This window comes from Ursus arctos, unplaced genomic scaffold (genome assembly GCF_023065955.2).
Source record: "Ursus arctos isolate Adak ecotype North America unplaced genomic scaffold, UrsArc2.0 scaffold_6, whole genome shotgun sequence".
Classification (NCBI taxonomy): domain Eukaryota; kingdom Metazoa; phylum Chordata; class Mammalia; order Carnivora; family Ursidae; genus Ursus; species Ursus arctos.
Genome location: NW_026623078.1, coordinates 28,270,864 through 28,288,165, shown reverse-complemented (window position 1 = coordinate 28,288,165; position 17,302 = coordinate 28,270,864). Strand labels below are relative to the sequence as shown.

At 37.3% G+C, this 17,302-nt stretch overlaps 1 protein-coding gene across 13 annotated transcripts in view; it reads left to right on the top strand.

Annotated features, from left to right (window-relative positions):
• EYA1 (EYA transcriptional coactivator and phosphatase 1) overlaps nt 1-17,302 on the top strand; it is a 343,576-nt gene that overhangs the window by 174,410 nt on the left and 151,864 nt on the right. For 7 of the 13 annotated variants that reach the window (XM_057308055.1, XM_057308057.1, XM_057308054.1 and 4 more), the window contains 2 exons: nt 6,011-6,060; nt 7,615-7,742. In XM_057308055.1, the coding sequence (XP_057164038.1) occupies nt 6,011-6,060; nt 7,615-7,742 (178 nt within the window). Of the gene's footprint in view, nt 1-290; nt 899-6,010; nt 6,061-7,614; nt 7,743-7,900; nt 7,957-11,788; nt 11,848-17,302 lie in introns of those variants that run through there. The other 6 variants (XM_057308060.1, XM_057308061.1, XM_057308058.1 and 3 more) reach the window with 5 other exon arrangements.

Below are 17,302 nucleotides of genomic sequence, written 5' to 3'. Positions count from 1 at the left end.
ATATAAATGGCTATTCTCACTTTTTAAAAAATTTGTCCCAGACCTGTTAGTGGGTACCTTCCGGGGGGGGGGGGGATTTGAAATGTGTTGATTCCCCAAGTTTCAGGGCCTGAAAAAAGTTTTGGAAAAGTATAAAAGATAACGTGTAACTACTCCCCAAACTCGTAATTGGTAGCTGCTGTAGCCAGAGATGTGTGTTGACAGTGTCTCAGAGAACTTATTCTCACACAGCTGTTTATTCAGATAGCATGGGGCGCGTTCATTTACATAATAAATTTTTTTTAAGCAGCAAGGTTGAGTCAGACGGAGCAGCGCTCCTCTCAATTGTTGCATTTAAACCAATAAGGTTAGAACAAGAGAATAGCTGTGGTTTGCGTTGCAAAAACAAAAAAAGCCCCGAGGCTCCACGGGCAGACCTACAAGGCTGCGCAAACAAATCGAGGGATGAGATTCTGCTGTTTCTTTGTCTAGGGTTCTCAGATGCTATCTGCGGCTGCTGTTTGGTGGGGAAAGAGCGCAGGGCTCAGAGCGGTTCCTAAACAGAACGGTGGGAGCTGATGGCTCCGAGTTTGGGGCGAGGTAGAAACTCTCCAGTGCCACTTCCGACTTTAAGCCTTCCTGTTGCCGTCCACTGTGGCGGTTTGCTTTCTGGGGAGAGCGTTTTCGCTCAGTCGCTCGGCAGCCAGAGCCTGCAGCAGCGGCCAGGCGACTGTCCCCGCGGCCGGGCTTCTCCCTCCAGAGGCGCCCCGCTTCCAGCAGCGCCGGGCTCCGCTGGGAGCTCCTAAAAGCCCTCACGCGTCCTTATCCAGGAGCAAAACTGCATAAGGAATGGAGGTCTGCTAAACCAGAAAATTCGAAGGAGCACATTAAACTGGTGGCTGCAGCAGATGTAAGCGCTGTAAGTACAAGCTGACTGTTTGAAAAATTGTAGTGACTGACAACAGCTGTCCTGTGGGCAAAACCCGAGATAACAGGCGCGCTTTGGTATTGTTTTGATTTGTTTTAAAATAAAAACATTAGGGCACGGGCACAGTTATGACACTTTGTGCGTCGTGCGTGTTTAGCCACAGGGTTCCATCATAAAAGTATAATTCTTAACCCCCAAATTATCTGAGCGATTAGCAACATTAAGAGCTAATTACAAATGAATTGTTAACAATCACTGTTGCTGTGATCGATACAAATATAACACACGGCTATATTCTTGTAGGGAGATTGCTTCCTATCTCTCCTGAATGGCTGCACAAACCTCAAAGATTATTGTGATATTGAATAAAGCGATAAATGTGTGTATATAATCTCATTGCAACACAGATAACTTTTCCTGGGCACCTTTGGTTGATATGAGAAAATGAGGAAGGAATTCACATTTTGAAAGGACAACAGATAACAAAAAATCAACTGATACCACTTTTGAAGGAAGGAAATCCTTTTGCTTCAATAAACAAATTTCCCAACGTTATATTAAACAGGCTCATCTTCAAAAGGTGAACTAATAAACATTGGCTAAATTAATATACTTTTCACTTATTGACACTTTATATGACTTGAATGGACCTGAAATTTAAAACAAGATTTCTTAAACTTTTGAATGACCATTTAAAGTATTTGTCATTCAAAATCAGTATATTGCTAATGACCCATGGGCTTATATTTCTTGGGAGGAGTTTTTGAACACATTTAAGTAGCTTTTGCGAGAATTCAATAAAGTCAGACCTGTCATTGAATTTAGACAAGTGTTTTTATGTTGCATTTCTTAAAATGACAAGGGGTACAAGAAGTCGGCAGTTAAGCCCAAAGTGTAGTTTTATAGGGTTGGGGTTGTTTTTTTTCATGTGTCTTTCAGAGTAGGTTTTATTTTAGGCTTCTGTGAGTTTTTTCTCCCACTGTTTGGAGGTTTGCGGACATGCATACATGAATAGTCATGCTTTTTTGCATTATCAAATATTTGATATTTGACTTTCTTGCTGCTTGAGTTCTCCTAAGGCCCAGAGTGTTCAGTAAATGAGCAAACAGCCATGGGTTTTCAATCCTGAAAATTCTTCGCGGTGACAGACAGAGAAGCCTAATTGAGCCACTGTTCAGTTTTAGAGTGCCAAAAGGAAGTCAACGGCTATGTGAGTTTTGTAGACATGATAAATGATTTTTCTCAAAAGAAAATTTCCATTTGAATGTGAAAATTCATATTAGAACACATTGGAAAGAGGAGAAACACTTGCAGCGAGAAGAAACTCCTTCTGTTTAATCAGATAGCAAAGGTATTTCATTCAACATTTTGAATGAAGGCTAATTTTGAAAACAATCTCTTAAAACTATAGTGGCATCAGTGTCGTTTAAATGCTTTTTTTTTGTTTTCACGGGGACTCGATTTTGTCATTTTCTTCAACCGAGGAAGTTTGAAACACAGCATATTACATTAAAATCAGTAGTAGTATAGGAACATACATTTGATAGAGTCTTTGATAAAGAAGGAAGTAAGTGTTAACATTTAAAAGACCTCTACCTCTTCCTAGAAGTTTATTTCGATTTTAGGTTCAGGTTTTTATCACAGCATTGACACCATAGTTAGAAATACTGATTGAGGAAAATTTTAGTAAGAATATATTCTGATTAAAAAGCAGATTTATGCCTAAGGCTCATTCTTATAAAATACATTCTGATTAGAAAATTGCCATTGTCTTTCAAATTTGGGAGTACTCAGGTTGATCTGTGGTTGGGCAAAACCAGCTTGCCTGCCAACTCTATTTATTTAGATAAGTTCAGTACTTTCACTTTGAAAATTTCTTTTTAGTTTGGAAAAAAAAAAGTTTTAAATTATAGTCATTTTATAAAAATTGCTTCTAGCAAGCAAAAAAGCCTATGGAAAACCCATAATTTGGACAAGTACCTACATTTTATTTGCTCTGTGCTGCTGAGATTTAGAATCCCTTTCCATTTACAGTTTACTTTTCACAGAACATTATTAACTTTTTGGCTTCATCCATGATCTTCTGTCAGATGCTTTTGATTTGTAATTTAGCAAAGTATAATAAACAGTGCAAAAGTCATGAATTTTGCTCTGCGTCCTGAGCTCTGTGGTAGGGAAAATGTGATAAAATGTGTACCTTAAGTCTTGTTTGATGATCTCTCAAAGCAAGTTTGCCTTCTGGAAATAATTTCTGGGGTTGAAGAGCATGGTATTAACAGATTTAATGTGGCTATTCAATGGATTGCCGAAGTACTCTGCGAGGTTTAGCAAAATGAGAGAGACAAATTGAACATCAACAAAAGTTACATCTGTGAAGAATTATAAATTTAATTAGAAAAAAGGCAAACTTAAAAGACTTCATTAACTAATCAGAAGTCAAAGTTACTAGTTTAGAATTCTTGAATTTAAATTCTCCGAAGGTCTAGCTTCTTTTCTCTGTGTATTTTTGCAGCTTTCATTGTGCTGCTGTGTGTATTCTATACAAAGAGGCTTAAAAAGCATTAAAGTGAAGTGACTTCATTGTAATAGAAGAGGACTATTTGTAATGTTATGGGAAATATTTTTGTACTCATAGGAACATTTGAATTAAAAATACCAGATTAGAAGAAGACAAGAAACATACTAAGTTTATGGATGTGAAGCAGAAAATGTGAGCTTACTGAATGCCTCACAACATTTTTCTGAAAAGCATGAAATATTTTTTTTCTCCTTTTGAGTGGAAATATGCCTAATTAATGATTTTTGAAACACCTTATGCTCTTAGAGCTTTAAAATGCGGAAACTTCCAAAGATATTGTCAAACATAAGAGAAAGTCAACACCAATCAGAAAGAGGTGTTCTTTTCAGATAAGTCATTATTGAGAGTATGTTTCCTTACTGGCCTGTAATCTTGTACTACACATAAAAAACTAACAGCATGTGAAGTGTAGCATTTTGTAAACTGTAACTAATTTTGCTCACATCTGTGTCTAATTGTTGTCTGCATTCGCATTCTTGAGAGTAGATTTATTTTTCCTGGACCACGATGTGGATTCAGCTGACCAGCCTAAGTGAGGATTAGTTGTTTTAAAGTTATTTTGATTAAAGAGTCATTTTTAAATACAGTAACACACAACACATGGTTTAAATAATCCTTGAGACACAAAAGAATATATCTGAAGTATACTTAATGAAATGAAGATCGTGGATATGGGCTTTCAAAAATTGTAGTGTATGAAAGTACAGTAGAGACGGAGTCAGGCCAGCATTAAAAAAAATACTGTTGTGCAAATGCATTTTTTTTCAGTGAGAAAACGTGTTAGAATAATTCTTATTTTTACGTTTGACTTATTTTGAAGTTCCTTTTAAGTTTGAGTTTGAAATTTAATTGATAGGTTAAGCCACAAATACAAGTATAATCGAACTTTCAATGTATACAATGAAACTAAAATTGTATTTCCAAGATTATACTATCTAGCCAACATTAAAATAGAAATGTATTTTAACGTTTAACAGAAAGTGTGTTTTACATACTCTTTCCCATAATTGGGCCAAGAGAGTTCTTAAAACTAAGTTAGTTCTCACCTATAATTTATTCCAGGTGTATAAAAGCAGGAAAAAAAAGGGGGGGGGAGGAAATTTATCCTTGAGGTAGATTACTACAGTTTCTAAAGGAAAACATTTAATCTTGCGTGAGAACATTACTTTAAGCAAAAACTGCGGACGCCTGCTATCACAGAATGACATATCTGCAGGCATTAAAATTGCATTTTCATTTAATACTCAGGCGTCTCTTAATTATTTTTTCGTCCTGCACGTATTCTAGAAATACATACCTCGAAATTTCACATAACCTTACACCAAGATACTTAGACTTTAACAACGCGCTGTTCTTGCCAGAAAGGTCGAGTTTCTTAATTTCATAAATCATAATTAAAAAATAACAGGCCTCAATAGCAGATATCTGGTTGGATCACTTTAATGCCATTTGAGATGCTTCAGTTCTCATCTTTGTTCTGTAACCCTAATTGATGTCAGTTCAGGTTGAATGAAAATGCACATCAAAGATTGGGAATTGTGAGTCATTTTAAGCATTTTTCAGAATGCTCTTTCCTGGGAGGCGTCAGCCCGAGCGTGTAAACCAGCAGCCCACCCTCACCTGAGCTTATCACCTGCTGGCAGTTCTCGCTGCCTCTGGAGGAAGGGCAGGGGACTTGCAAAGCCTGCATGTTCACTTAGTTGATTCTTGGAGACAAAAGGCACCAAAATGCTGGCTATCTGGGACATTGAATTGATTATTAAGCTCTCCATTCTCTTTGTTGGTTTAAACGACAGAAAATTAAACGGAAAGCTAACTGCCTTTTTCTGTTATAGTAGGCAATGGCAAATAAGTATTCACCGAATTTTAAATTTGCATGAGTAAGTAAGCACATCGGGTAATGATGTGATTTTGGGGTCTGAAAACTTGCTTTGCCCTTTTTTTGGTCAGCCCAGCACGGCCCAAAAGCTGCCCAGAAGCTGTTTCAGTAAATGTTAAGTGGCAAATAGTAAATATAGGCGAAAACCATCATGATAAGGATAAGAAACTGTCAGGAGTCAAAGGAGTGGGCGGGAACTCTATTTCAGCCGGTGATAGCAGAGGAGGAAAGATCTTCTGAGGATGCTGGAGGATTAATTCTTGCACTGCTGTGAAACACACTCATTTTGCTAATAGCCGTTTTCTTCCAAGCACCTTTTCCAAGCTGCCTGGGCAAGGCTGCTTTGCATGTTGATTGGGGGAGGGGTAATCCCGTTTGCAGCTGTCATAGGCCAGTGATGAATCACTATCCCGTCATTTGGCTGCCTTCCCCCCTGACAAGGGGAGGAGGAGGGTAGACCTGCAGGAGGAAACAACAGTGGAGACCTCAACTTAAAGACAATATGCCTTTCACTGCTGCAGTATCCTCCTTTTTCTCTTTTGGTTAAAAGAGAGCATTGTCGTTCTCAGCCATGTGCTCTGTATAATTAAGAGCTGACATTGAAGCAGAGTAACAACAGCTTCTAATTTCTTACCCCTGATCACAGGTGCAAACATCTCAGACCAGTTCAGATGTTGCTGTTTCCTCAAGTTGCAGGTAAGGATATTTGACATTTTTGGAGATTACCTTTCTGTGACCCATATCTATTTTTGTCTAGTATTTCTTAATTATTTCTATTAATAGCCACAGCCTCTGTTGGAAATTACTTAACAATTTGTGTGTGTGTGCGCGCTTGTAAAAAATTTTAAGTATGTAGAAAGGGAATAGGAGCCTGGGTTTGAAAATGATTATGGGCTATAGTTTCTGGTGTTGGGTAAACTGTGAATGTGTAATGTGAATTAGGAGAGAAAAGTTGGACTGTAAGCCATTTCTAGTCTGGCTTTAGAAGATTTGGGGAAGTAAAAACTCACTTTTAAAAGTTACATGGTTCATAGTAAGCTGTTTTAAAAACTATTTACAGTAAGTTTAAGCGCAACCTCTACATCAACATAACTAGCTTTTATTGACCTGTGGGGGGGGGGACAGGAACAGTCTTCACTTCAGTGGAACATTATACCCCCTCCTTTTTTTTTTTTTTTTTTAAAGAAAAACACAGAAGTTTAAAAGAAAGTGAATGGGCCTTAGATTTCTTTTTTTAATTGGCTGCCAGAAAACAGAAGGCTATCTAGGTGCGTTTTGAGTAGCTTTAAATAACCCCCCTCCTCTCTATTAGTAGAATATTAAATATAAATGGCTAGTTCTGCAATTGTGAACATGAGGAGTGGCTCCTATACCATAATCCTACAGAATAAGTAGCTACTGAGTCTGAGAAGTTTGGTGGGGGGGAGAATTTAACTGTTTTTATATGGCACAAATGCAAAATTGCAGCATTGAAGTAGAATTGTTCTTTGCCTGAGTAAATGACAGCTGAGGTATTCCAAGTGCTAATGCTCGCGGGGACTCACTGTATGTCGGCCTTATCCCTTTTCAATTGGGCACGCTGTATGTAATCCACAAAGCAAACAAGTGAGCCGGCATCATAATGTTTTAATGCTGCATTTGTTTCAAGGGAAACAGAGGAACAATTAAGCAGTTTGCCAGTGTAAACACATGCATCAGGACTATCTCTTTCCCTGTCACTACACTATAGGCTTCAAGTATTTTATTTGGTTTGGAGACCCATTAAATTACAATTGGGTGGTAAATTATAAGGGAGTACCTAGTGCTAATTTATTAGATGAAACAGAGTCCATAGAAAAGTGATTGTTTTTTCCTATTATCCCTATTGACATATTTGTCTTTTACAAAAATAATGCCTCTTTTTTTTTCCAATATAAAAAGGAAAGCATGACTACATTTTTTTCTTTGAAAATTAAAATAGATGCAATTGTCTCATGGTGGTTTGATGAGCTGTACAAGAAAAAAAAAAGATTTTCAAAGTGCCATGTGAATGTTTGGTTGGATAGGGAAGGCAAACGACACCTTTGAGCACCAGATGTTATGAAAGCATGACTGAAGTTAAAATGTAAGATGAACTATTTGGAGTCTAAGAAAATAGATACAATGGGACTTTTGTGTGAATGTGTTTCAAAGGTGTCAAGTCGTTAGCACATTAAATAGTAGTGTTATGAATTTGGTACATCTGTCACACGGAAGGCTTCTTGTCTTTAGGTCTATGGAAATGCAGGATCTAACCAGCCCGCATAGCCGTCTGAGTGGTAGTAGTGAGTCCCCCAGTGGCCCCAAACTCGATAACTCTCATAGAAATAGTAATTCCATGACTCCCAATGGCACTGAAGGTGAGTGTCTGCCTTCTCCCTGTTTACTTTGCACCTTGTTTCTTCGTCGGTATATGCTGTGTTATTAGGTGGTTATGATTTCAGTTGTCAAACCCATGAAGCTACCGTTCTAGTTCCCCTTCAGGTAATTTGACTTGTGAATCAATATTCATCCTCAGGAGCTGCACAGGACTGAATTATTATAACACAGACTGGTTTTCTTTGGCACAAATGCGTATGTATGCATCTGTACATACTGTACGCATGTGTGCATAGCGTTTCTAACCTTTGAGTGTTTCTTAGCTCCTTGCTGATCATTCTCCAAAGCACAGTAGCAATTTGCGTTGTTTTACTCTATAAGCAATGAAAATTTGGAAATATTTCCTTTATTTTACTTTCCCTTTTGTTACTAAATATAACAAAATTTACTTAAATGTAACATTGGACTGGATTGTTTCTAAGTACCTTGTGTGCCTGATGTTCTTGTGGCTATGACCATTAAAATGTAAATAAGTAAAAAAAAAAAACCCACAAAACTTGTTTACAAATATATAGCCTTATTTGGGAGATATATGAAATTTTTTTACTTTCTTAAAGATTAAATGGTACACATTAAACATAGTACTGTTACAGTTATTTTGTATAATGGTACATATGAATATGTAAATTTTATGCAGATATCTATTTTAGTCCATATATTCCTAAATCTAAACACGTAAGCAAGGCTATCCCTATGTATCGTTAGCTGTTATGGACATTTATATAGGTACTATGTATAATTTTAGAACTTCAACATATGGAAAGATATGTTACATATTATATTGTTTTTATTTCTAATTTAGCTTATTGAAAAATTTCTTCATATTTTTGCTTATTCCTTACTAAGCCTCAGACCTTAATGAACTTAGAGCATAAGTTTCACTAGAAGTTCAGTGAATTATCCATGTTAGAATTCTATCCATAAACAAAACCCTTAACCATCATTTCCCAATCACCATGGTGATCTTTTATCACAGTTCTTAAAAATAAACAAAACTAAATGCCATATAATTGTTTGGTACAGTATTCCAATGTGTATTGGTGAGGCCTTTTGAAACTAGTAATGTTATGAAATTTCCGATAATAGAAAAAATACAAAGTAAGTTGTTTCTGATATTAGGTGTCTTAATTTTTATATTGACAGTGATTACTTTTAATGTGTAAATAGTCTATATTTTACTCTTTGGGTAAATACATTCATTACCAGTGTTTGTGAAAAATGGTCACCGTCGAAAGTAGAAACTTTGCTGATCTAGCAAAAAAAAACAAAAAACAACTCCGGTTAAGGTGGCTTCTCATCTGAAACTCTCTCCATTTTGATAGGTGATCAAAAAGAAGTTGGAATGATTTTTAGGAAAGCCAATCTGGTATTTAGATTTTATAGAGCCAATGAAAAAAAATCAAGCAGTCCTTTATCCTCTCCTTTGGAATTTGGCTTCGGATGGAAGCATGGCTGCAGCCCTGTGTAGGTGGGCCCCACGCCAGTGTCCTCATGCAGGTAGCTGCTGACAGGAGGGTCACAGGGGGCCATGGGTGCAAACCTTAAGTAGTCCTTCTCCTCACTGAGAAATCCGAAGAAGACAATCATAAAGGAACTTAAAAATAAAGAAGACCATGTTAAATCATGTTTGCACTAAGCATACATTTTGCATGGAACCATAATACATAGGGTAGGAGTAATTTTGAAATAATGATAGTCAATTTATGTACAAAGAAATGAAATGGCGGTAAGGCGCTTTCATTTTGTCATCATTTCCTGGCAAATTGTCTCCTAGAAAATAAGAACCATATACTATTGAAACAGACTATGTGTTGGGGACTCTCCCTCTAGGAAGGCTTCGTGTGAATGATGTGTGGCTTGATTTTTAAGGACATGGGGAGTGGTTAGATTATTTCTAACAGTTTACATTTAATGGCTTGATATCAGGTCCATATTCAAGAACATATATGTTATACAATTTTTGCATAACATAGTTCAAAATAATACAGTATTTTAGATGATTGTGGAATCTGCTGAGCCAGTCAATCTAGCAAATAGTTAGAAATTCCTACTTATCAAAAAAAATTATCTTAGGTCTTGGAAATGAATTTTTCAGACCTATTTCAGACAAATGCAGTTCCTCTTCTCACTTTGTTTGGAGGCATCATTCCTGGGTATACTTTGCAAGGGTTAGGGTAGTTAGGGAAGTCAGAAGAAGATATCAATATATAATTATCCAAAGAATAAAGGGAATTTTGGTCAATCCGCTGGGGATGTCCAGTTTTATTTTAGTATATAGTTTGGAAATATGGATCCAAACTTCCTTCATGAGCGCTGTTACATGCCTGTTTAGATGCAAACTATATCAGAAAGTTCTGGGTTATTATTAAGTTATGAATCAATTCATCATGCTGCTTACGTGTTCCGTAATGCGTCTGTTTCATTGCCCTCCGTCACCACTAGAGGAGTGAAGCTTAAAATTAGTGAACTCATAGCGTCTGGCAAGCTGCCCTGGGATAGAATCCTTATAGATTTTCCTCGCACTTCTTTGAACATCTTATTGATTTCGAGACTAGCACTGTTTACCAATGAATTAGAAGAATGCAAAACAAGAAATTCATTTAAATTTAAGAGCGCGTTCGAAATAGCCATCATCTCCCCTAACTTCCTGACAAGTATCTCTAGCTATAGAGGCCATGATTTGTATTTCTGTGACTCCACTTCAGCGTCGTTGAAACCAGCCTCCTTAACGAGGTCAACAAAACTCCCATTTATTTACACAGTTGTTGGCTTTGCCCGAGTTTATATAGGTTGTCCTCTCTCTCTCTCTCTCTGAGCCATTTTTTTTACTTCCTGCCACCACTTGTCCCTATAATGAGGCTAAGAAAACATGAAAATCTCCTGTATCAAAAACCATAACTTCATCTGAAGAACAAACAAGAAGGGAATGGAATGGAGAGGCAGAGAATATTAAGTTTCTTCTTAAGTCTGCTGCCAAATTATCATAAGACGCAATGCTTGTAGGTTCTGTCCTCACAGGCTAGTGCCTATTTTCATGGTTCATCTAAGGGATAAAGACAGAAAGACACTGAGCCACAGCCTCCAATACTGTGCTTTTTATTTCCTAGATGAAATGTTCTTCAGTTAGAATAGTCGTTTGAATGTTTCCTATTTCAAAAGTTTCAACTATTCGTAATTTATATTCTATTCCAACCTCTGTGTGAATCGTTACTGTAGTTAACTGTTGGTTTCGCACGCTTTGTAAATCTTTGTGATAGAAAGCATAGATAGGTAAAAATACAAAATTGTAGCATGAATGAATGTTTGAGTTGCGCTGAAAAAAGCGCTGTTAGAAGTGATATGTTTCCAAATGAATTAATAAATATTTTAGTTACTATTAAACACTTAAGGCTTGATTTGGAAGAGACTAATGGATAGTTATGAAAACACCAGTTGTGACTTTCTTTTAACTGTTTTGCCTATTTTGAGGGAAGGCAGTTAGTCTTCCAAGACAGAATGGAGTAGAAATTTCTTATTAGATTGTTAAAGCGTAATTTTTAAGACCTACCCTTCTTGCTGGTGATGCCCCCCTACACGCATATTAAAGCACTGGATCTGAGAGGATTTCTAATGTGTGGATTTATGTTCAAGCCTCTATTTGGTCTCTGTGTTGATGTCTGTGTTGTGTAAGCGTGAGAAGTAGTTGGGAAGCTTTCCTTCGGAAGGACTCAGGGCCCTAGCAGTAAAAGGACTTTTATTTACGTACCTAATTAAGGCCTTGTTTGAAAAGCACTGATTCTTTCCATCTTTGTTTTTTTCTGGTTGTCTTATGTCTATGGGAGCCTAAGATTGGTCAGTTCATATATTGCTAGTTTGAGTGTTTATTTTTGGTGGTCTGGGGAGGAGAGTGGAGAAGGGCGAAAAAGAGGTGTGAGCAAGTGGAACTAAGAGGTCTAATGCTGAGTTTTTTCTCTATTGTAAATTTAGATCCAAACTCAAAAAAAGAAGCTTAAACTTGTCTTAAAGGAGATGAATTTGCCTTTAAGTGACATAAAACCAGATGCATTTGGAATCCTCACTACAAATACGGTTTCAGGAATTCTGATGGTAATTCAAATAGTAATTTTGAATTAGTATATCAGATTTCCAAGATGATAAGAGATACAATCTTGAATTAGGTGGCTAAATTTTCTGCGTTTTAAAATTTATTTAATTTTGTATTGCATATTTTAGGATGATAGGTTAATTCAATTTTACAAATTTATATTATCAGAAGCTATTTTAAAGTTATTTTATCATTTCTACAAAGCTTAGAACACTAACAAATTATCTGAATTTGTTTTTCTCACTGTAATGTGAATTTAGTAAAGTACAGTTATACCCAACTGGAGTATTTTTTAAGAAATCTTATTTACAAGAAATATGTAAACTGGAGTGAATGTGTATAAAATTATGGTTTGAGGCTGCATTTTCAAGGCTATATTTGTATATTTGTGGTCAAATATTCTGTTGTCAATAGAAACATGGTAATCTAATTTTATTATTGTTTACATTCTGCACATGATTTACTTTCTGGAAGATTAGGGGACATTGTGAGTAAAAGGATTTCTAACTGACATTTTTAAAGTTTGCCTATAGCCACATAATTGGTCTCTTATAAATTGTTCTTAAGCAAAAGCCATGAAAGGATGAACAAAACATTTTTCGGATTTTATATTTGCCTATATTGTGTATGAGAATAGTTTTCATATGCCTGTTACTAATTAATAATAATAATGACTAATGTTTATAAATAACTTATTGTTGGTCATTATGCTCACCATTCTCCATGATTTGTTTCATTAATCTTCAGAAAATTCCTGACCTACCAGCATAATGGTTAGAGGCTGGGTCTGACTCTGAGAAACAAACTGAGGGCTTCAGAGGGGAGGGGGGTGGGGGAGTGGGATAGGCTGATGATGGGTAGTAAGGAGGGCACAGATTGCATGGTGCACTGGGTGTTATATGCAACTTATGAATCATCGAACTTTGCATCAAAAACCAGGGATGTACTGTATGGTAACTAACATAATATAATAAAAAAAATTATAAAAAAATAAAAAATATGTACTTAATCATAAAAAAAAAAAAAAAAAAGAGGCTGGGTCTGAATCCGAGCTCCACTATTTACTAACAGTGTTAGCTTCCGTTAGTCTCAGTCTCCTCATCTGTAAAATGAGGATAATAGCAGAACTTCCCTTAGGCTTGCTGTGAGGATAAGTAAAGCCTGGGGCTCACTTGGAACTTCCCAAGTGCTCTGTATCTATTCACTCCTATACCATGCCTAGAAAATAGGCACCTCTATTGTTCTATTGTTGTTTTTACACACAAGAAAACTGAGTCTTTGAAACTTCAATGCCAAGTTTGTAAATGGTACCACTAATATCTGACCTCGTATTTGACTCAAGTTCTGTCTGCGTCCAAAGCCTGGGTTTTAAAATCACCGTATTAGTCTTTGGAGAGAATATGTGATTCTCATCACCTGCCAGTGTCGTCTCTGATACCTTCTTACTAAACACTGGTGCCTTCACTGCCACACGGATGCCTTCGTAACTGGAGAACCCCATTCCCTAGCAAACAGCAGAGCTGTGCAAGGACCGATGGTGGAGGCTTTGATGACAAAATGACTTCATTACGAGGACACGTCCCCGGGGCAGTTTGACTCTGGTCTTTGAGTTCTCGAGTGCGTGAGCGTCTGAGATTTCTTCCTGGTGTCATGCGTGCATGGCATATTGCATCCATAGGTTAAGTTATAGGGGGTTGTCTCTTACTAGCTTTCAAAGCTTTAGACCTAATTATAATTCCATCAGCCGTCTCTCTCTATGTTAGGCTTCCCTGGGATCAAACGGAGATGGGAAGTCCTCTCTGCTTTTCATTATAATAGTCATTATTATATGCACATTTGGATTGGAGTAGTGTTGCTGTGAAATTTAAAAAGTGGTTATAGTTTGGCTACTGCTCAGGGTAACAATTTTCTATCTCAGAAAATATGTTTAAGTGGGTGATAAATTGGGTCACATTTCTCTTGACTTAGAGAACCAGGTTATGTTAGCCAAGCAAAACTCAAAGAAGCCGCTTAAGTGGCATTTGTTGGGGGCTCCACAGAAACAGCAGCTACCAAAGCCAGGATTTGGGAGCACGCGTGCCTTGTCCTAGGAGCAGCGAGGAACTATTCGGGCAGTGCATCTGGAGGGAAATGAACGGGGGTGTAAGAGGTGAAGTCAGAGGATAAAGGGGTGGCTTGTACTGTAGGGCCTTGCATGTTGGCAGATATACTATGTGGCTTATTTATAAATAGCCTTCGTAGTAAGAATAGGAACTGCAGCGCTTATTGTCTGAAATTAGGCTCGGTTTCTAGAGAGCCAGGCTTCTTGATAAACTAATGACTCTCTGCAAACAGTATTCACCTAACTCCCAATACCTAATAGTTCAGAGGATCACATTTCTATGACCTCTCTCCACTAACTGGGCCAGAAGTTTGGTAGGATCAGAAATCTCTCTCTCTTAGAACATCCTGTCTTCTGGGGAAAATTTCTGGTTCCCTCCAGGGAGATGTGTGAAACTTTAGTGAGTGCTAGTATTTGGCTAATTCTTAATCCTTCACTCATGGATTCCTTGCCTTAAGTAATTCCTAATTTGTTATGATGGCCAAGGGTGCCCGGGAGTGAGCTGTATATATAGATGAGGTGGTATGTGTCTCTGTGTGCCCACTTTGCTTACTTGGAGTAAAGTCCAACAGTGACTCATTTTCCGTTTCTGGCTCCAAATATACAATATAATAGGAAAAAAATACATAATTACAAATTTTCCATTTTTACTTTGGGTAGTCAAAAAATTTATCAGATACATTGCTCTCTTTAGTGACTGCTAAAAATGAAGGATTTATGCTAAGGATTTATGTTAAGTTTTAGGATTCTTTTTATAAGTAAAAGCTTGTTGTTGTTATTATGTTTATGGTAATTTGTTGGTTTGGCAGATTTTTTAGTTTCACTTCATGCCTACAATATCTCATTATACCGAAAAAGGTAGATGAACTCTACCAAACACATCCCAAGGTGATCTGTTTCATGTACTCTCTTTAAGGCAAATTGGCAACATTTCTTTTACATGAAATGAATCAAAATCTAAAATGCTTACCTATTTTATCATTGCATCTATTACTGTTCAGGGCAACTGTGAGGGGAAAGAATACTTTTTAACAAAACAAGGAATATGAAATGAATTGACAAAGTTCTTACTGTTTATCGAGCACATCATTTATGCCCTCTGCATATCTTATTTTATCCACAAAAAAAGTTAACTTTTATGTACCTCATTTTGAAGAGTTTCAACAGCATAGTAACTGTTTTGGAGAAGAGATTCAAAGACATGTGAGGCTGATTTCAAAGCCCACATTCTTTACACTCTAAAACATGGACTCCCCGGTAGCCAAATAACTCGGTTCTTGTTGACATAATTCATCTGCCTTAAGAGATTTTATGTTACCCTGTCTAAGCATATGATTCAGTGAAGGAAGTACAACATCTATTTATATTTGTGTTTTGTTTTGCTTAGTAGAGTCTCTAGGCTCCTTAAAGGCAAGGATAGACCTGCTCACTACTGTGTCTTCAGCATCTAGTGGAAGTCTTGGCAGTGGTAAAGCAGTCAACAAATATTTGTTGAATGAATGCCCCGTATGACTAAGCAAATAATGCAGGCGAGTGATTACAAGAGAAGAGAACCATTCATTTTATTTAAAGGCACTAACAGATTCAATGAGTATCTAAAGCCTGTTTTTCAAACTTTGAAAATGATGATTTCACAGATCAATTTATATAATAGTTGTATAGGTCGTCTGTCCAGAGAACATCCACGGTCAACGTTGCTGCTGATTTTGAATTTGATCTATAGTAACTGACTTGCATTTGACCTGAACTAATTAATTTATTAATGGACACTGCTCCTTGGACTTAATAGTATTTAACAATAATGAAGCAACTTCTACACAGTCCAGGAAACGACTGAATTATATAAAGATCAGGCAGTTAGTTCATCTAGGTTTCGTATCCTTACAGGATGGTAAAGAGTTGTGATGGGAGATGAACGTTCTAAAAGATGAAAAAGTTCAAGAACAAGGATATATACATACTGTAGTGAAAAGTATGTATATATTTATTTATAAAATTAGAATATATATCACACCATATATTCACCATTGCATTGTTCATTCATTCAAGAAATATTTGTTAATTTGTGTCTAGAAATTTACCAGATATCCTACTTGCCAAGGAGAAGTTTATAGTCTACTGTGATTTGCAGACCTACAATCAGATGACCACTGTACTTTATAACAAGGGCTATATTATGCAGAGAGGTGGGGACCTAATTATGACGGGGGTGATCAAGGATGGTTTCTGCATGCGGGTAATACTTAAACTGAGTCTTGAAAAAGAAGTGGAAAAACACTGGGTGCCAAGCCAGGAAGGAAGAAAGAGCATGGACTGTAGAGCTGTAACAAAGACATCCTTAATCTTGGGGGTACTCTGTGTGTGTGTGTGTGTGTGTGTGTGTGTGTGTGTGATGTTTGGAGAGGGACATGCGCAGAGTGCATATGCAGTGGGGCTAAGACCCAAAGCAGATGATGAAGGGCCTTATGTATGAGGCTCAGGAGTTTGGATTCAATCCTGTGGGAGCTGAACAACCCAGAGGCTCACGAACAGGAGAGTGATATGATTGGTCTGTGTTTCAGAAATCTACTTCTGTGGTTCTCTGCAACTGTATTCAAGGGACGGTGGGTGGTGGGAAAAGGCTCCAGCTGAAAAGCTATGAGGACCCTTTTGTCTGAAATCATGTATTTACTTATATGTTATTATTTCAGTACAAATTTACATCTTATTCTTGCCTTAAAGCAAGTGGAGAAGGCATAATATTAAAAATATAGAAAAGCAGAATTGCATGTTGGGGAGAACATGGATTTTGCAGTCAGACTAACCCTGGCTAAAAAAATTGCAGGTTAGCTATTTACTAACAGTGTAACTAACGTGTGGGTTTTGAGAGACAGGAACGCAGGGGCTTGAGAGGGGCTCTGCCACACACCAGTTAGCTAGTGTGATGCTGAACAATCCCGTAAGTGCTCTGTGGCTCTGCTTCCTGGCCTGTAAAATGAAGATAATAATAGTACCTACCTGTAGGGTTGCAAAGATGGTTACATGAATTGGTAAAGCACTTAGAACACAATGTGACTCCTAGGAAGTGCTTAATAGTCATTGATTATTATTATTACTGTGATCATCATCATCAATGATCTCCAAACCTTGCTTTCTCCATTATAAAATGGAGATTACAGTTTTATCATGGTATTATGGCAATGTCTACTTAAAATCCTGAGCATCGCGGTGCCTGGGTGATGGAGTCAGTTGAGTGTCTGACGCTTGGTTCTGGCTCAGGTCATGATCTCAGGGTCCTGGGATGGAGCCCTGGCTGGGCTCAGCGGTCAGCAGGGAGTCTGTTTGAAGAGTCTCTCTTCCTCTCTCTCTGTCCCTCC